General features: G+C 35.8%; 1 protein-coding gene across 2 annotated transcripts; it reads left to right on the top strand.

The window, feature by feature from the left end:
* Window positions 1–1549: 1549 nt before the first annotated feature.
* LOC136225482 (uncharacterized) lies at window positions 1550–3773 on the top strand. Of its 2 annotated transcripts, none has more exons than XR_010687105.1 (3): window positions 1550–1686; window positions 1757–1819; window positions 2009–3773. XR_010687105.1 is itself a non-coding variant. In XM_066013527.1 (3 exons), exons 1-3 carry the CDS (start codon window positions 1738–1740, stop codon window positions 2379–2381), a joined length of 384 nt encoding a protein of 127 aa, XP_065869599.1. In that variant the 5' UTR covers window positions 1693–1737; the 3' UTR covers window positions 2382–3773. The 2 variants fall into 2 exon arrangements, 1 of the variants encoding a protein (XP_065869599.1); XM_066013527.1 differs by lacking the exon at window positions 1550–1686 and having other exon boundaries at window positions 1693–1819; window positions 2009–2074; window positions 2146–3773.
* The last annotated feature ends 332 nt before the right edge of the window (window positions 3774–4105 follow it).

The following is a 4105-nucleotide window of genomic DNA, read 5'->3' as shown; positions in this document are numbered from 1 at the left end:
AACAATAATAGTTATTAGCTAATAGTGGAACTATGTTGTAAATATCTAAACTGTGGCGTATAAGACTTCTAATTAGTTTTTTTTTAACATTCACATGGAATGTTTAAACAGTGTTTAAAATGAATTGAGGGTTAGGCTATGATTACTTTGTTTTTGACAAAATAAGTCTTACTTTGTTTTTTCTACTATTGGATGGTGGAAAAAATTGATAAAGTAAGCTCATCCAATGGTTGAAAAAACAAAGTAAAACTTATTTTGTCAAAAACAAAGTAAGCATAGAAGACGCCATGAAATTTTTTTTTTGACAGGAAAGATTAATTCATTAATTGGTAATTAAAGCATTACAAACGAAAAGAGGTGGCTCATTTATCCACACCCCACGATCAGTGCTAGAAATTGCCGCCCGAGCAAGAGCATGGGCTACAAAATTCGTTGATCTATGAACAAAACAGGTAGAAGAAGCTGCTATATCCTGTAATAAGGATTTGCAGTCGTCGATAATCAAATCTAGAGCCGAATTACCGTTAGTTTCTCGCTTAAGGACATACACTAACAATTGTGAATCCGACTCCAACACAGCACCAGTCCATCCCTTTGTCTTCAACCAGCTCAGTGCCTCGCGGAAGGAGAGGGCTTCGACGAGGAACGGATCAAGTCGGCAGCGTAACAACCTGTTTCCATCCGCAGCAAATGACCTTTCTCGCTTAAGGGCATACACTAACAATTGTGGATCCAACTCCAGCACAGCACCAGTCCATCCATTTGTCTTCAACCAGCTCAGTGCCTCGTGGAAGGAGAGGGCTTCGACGAGGAACGGATCAAGTTGGCAGCATAACAGCCCGTTTCCAGCCGCAGCAAATGACCCTGAGCAATCCCGACAGATGAACGGGATTTTCACTGGGCGATCTGTGAGGAAGGAACCAATCAAGCTCCATGTTTTTGGTTTGGGTTGTGTCGCGGCGTCGTCTGCCTGGAGGATGAGACCCGTGACGGATTCCTCTTCCAAGGTAATGTGGGCACTCATATCAATCAAGGATTCCATTGTTTCGGTGAAGATGAAGGTGAGGTTGGAGAAGAGTTTGGGCGGCGGCAGCGCTAGGGCTCGGCAAAAGCAAGAGAGTCTAAAATTCTTAGGTTTTCATATATAAATGAATTAAACATGCATATATAAATGATTTGCATAAAAAGACAGTAAAATAATACTATATATCGAATCCATATATTTATAAAATTAAGTACCACAAGATACAATGTTCGTGGCTGCCTATTTCACTAAAATTAATGTTAATAAAACATTTCAATTTTCACAAGTTAGGAGCTACTTGGTTTGAATAGTTAAAAACTCAAAATCTCTTAAATTAAAAATCTCAAATTTAAATTCTAATATGTAAAATATTTAATTGAAAAAAATACATCTGAAAAACGTTTTGACTAATCTCGAACCAAGAAATCACCAACAAAACAAATTCTGTCTAACATATTATTCTATATAATTAAAAGAGAACTGAGAAATGAACAGTGAAATTCAATCAATTTCAGATTTTTGTGATACCAATTGTATCCTTATAATTTTAAAAAATTTACCAGTACTTACCTCAAAACGACGTAGTCTTTGTGGAATTCAGTTTGGCTTCTGCGTATCCTCATCTCTCTCTGCCTTGGACCGATCTCCATTTCATCTATCTGGTGAGATTTTAGCTTCTTTAGTTCTGTGTTTCTTACCTTTTTTCATTGTCTATGTTCCAATTCGTGACAGCGCAGGATCATAATCTACAAGAATCGGCCCTTTTGGTTTTCGTGCAATTGGCTCAGTTTGTAGGTGAAACCCTAATTCCGCATATAAGAACTCTTCATGAACTGTTTCTAAATTGTTTAAGCATTTCAACCAGCGCCGATGTGAGAATTGCGGCTCTAAACGCAACAATTAATTTCATACAATGTTTGTCGAACAATAGCGATCGCTAAAAGTTTCAGGATTTGTTGCCATTGATGATGCGGACTTTAACAGAGGCATTGAATGGAAACCAGGAGGCAACAGCACAAGAAGCACTTGAAGTGTTGATTGAATTAGCAGGTAATGAGCCAAGGTTTTTAAGGAAGCAAATAGTGGAGGTAGTGAGCCTGAGCCAAGGTTTTTAAATGCAGATTTAGAGGAAGGGACGAAGCATTTGGCTACAGAGTTTGTTATTACATTAGCTGAGGCCAGAGAGAGAGCGCCTGGGATGATGAAGAAGTTTCCACAATTTGTGCAAAGGTTGTTTGTGGTGTTAATGAAGAAGCAAATACTGTGGTTCCTGTTGCTTCTGAGATTTTGCAGCCGTTCTTGGCAGCTCCAGAGTGGGAGAAGCATCACGCAGCTCTCATTGCGCTGGCACAGATAGCTGAGGGTTCGTTAAAGGTATATGCATACAAGTTCTGCATAGTGGTTATCATTTCAAATTCTCTATTTAACTGTGCTTCTGATTAGTCATTTTAGAAGTATAACCATTTAGTTGTTGAATCATGTTTTACATATGGTCTTTAACTAAGTAGTTTGTTTTTCCATAATAAACAGTGTTATATATAACAACAATGACCAAAGACTTGCATTATTTAAGGGATAGTTTGTAAAGAAAACTGCATAAATGGGTTGAAAGGGCAGATGGAAAGGAGAGGTTAGAACATTATCAGAGGCGAAAATCTGATTTCTCTGTTGAGTGTGTGGAAAAGCTGTTTATTGATATAAAATAACTGAATATGGATTAGTGTATCAGGGTAGTTAATGGGAAACCAATCAACTCTCACTATCATAGATTAGTTTCAGTGAAAGAAATACACAAACACATACAGAAAATAAGAAATGAACCTCATGAATCTATATTAGATAAATGGAATATAGAACTAATGGATGACAAACAGAAATCAATAGAGAAACAAGATAAATGAATTGAGATGAACTCAATCCCTCCTCTCTACCAAATGGCAGCCAATATGAAATTACTCAAATATTCAATAATGCTCCCTTCTAAATCTACCCCTCTATATATAATCCCAAAACTCTCTCTCTCTCCTGTAACTAACCTCCACAACCCTCCAAATCACATGTTCCTTACTTTCCAAATTACCCTCTATATTGCCTATTAGCATATTCTGTATCAGTAGTGAACTTGGTCAAGTAAAAATTAAGGACAGTCTTAATTACTTGATGCCTAATACAGACTTTTATGTTTTTGTGAGAGTTCCTTTAATGCAGCAATTGAATCAGGCTAAAATGCTTGAATGATTCTTAATATCCTTTTATTTGAATTAAAGTGGATATGCTTTTCATATTATCACTAAATGGAAGGTTATTTTAGATATGGATATTAGCCAGACTTTTGGGTAGACTACTGCAAACTCAATAATTATCGGGGAAAAAAGTAATGGTGAACTGGATACCGATGCATGATTGATTAAAATATATGTGTGATGCATCAGAAGGTGCAAGTTTTAAGGAGCTGCAAATAGTTGTTAGTGTTATATGATGACGACAGGTTCCTTTGAGACTTTTTAGTTGTTTTCAACAAAAATCAATCAATTCATCCGTCTATTAGATGGGCCTGTATATCCAATTTGAGACTGGTAGTAGAAAATTTTCCTATGGATTCTTCCCAAATGTACCCTTTGTAGTTTGTATCAACAATATGACATATTTCATATTTGTTTGTGGTCAATTGTGAAAAAATTGCGGTATTCATTCTTTTCCGGAGAAATGGCAAAAAAAAACCAAACGAACCTTTTGTGCACTTCAACTATTAGCCAATACTCTTAATTTTATCAATTAATGCCTAAAAGTTTCAACTTTGCAGCACATGTAAATACTATACGTTATTCATATGTCTGTTCTTTTTGCATTTTCTATTTTTCTGCTGATTATTTTATTATGTTTTGAATGGATTTTTTTATATTTTCTTATCAAGTACATAGATCTAATTATCTTTATTAATGTCATGTGTGTAAAGAATGCACAGGTTTGTTCAGTTTCATTTCTCCCGTTTTATGTTGATTGTTCTTTGTCAATGATGTCAAGTCCATGTGTTGCTTTTTTTTTCCTTTTTGCATATGGATTCTTCATTTGTTATTGTCA

The sequence above is a fragment of the Euphorbia lathyris genome, chromosome 1 (genome assembly GCF_963576675.1).
Source record: "Euphorbia lathyris chromosome 1, ddEupLath1.1, whole genome shotgun sequence".
Taxonomy (NCBI): domain Eukaryota; kingdom Viridiplantae; phylum Streptophyta; class Magnoliopsida; order Malpighiales; family Euphorbiaceae; genus Euphorbia; species Euphorbia lathyris.
Note: the sequence above shows the minus strand (reverse complement) of the source record. Positions and strands in the feature narration are given on the sequence as shown.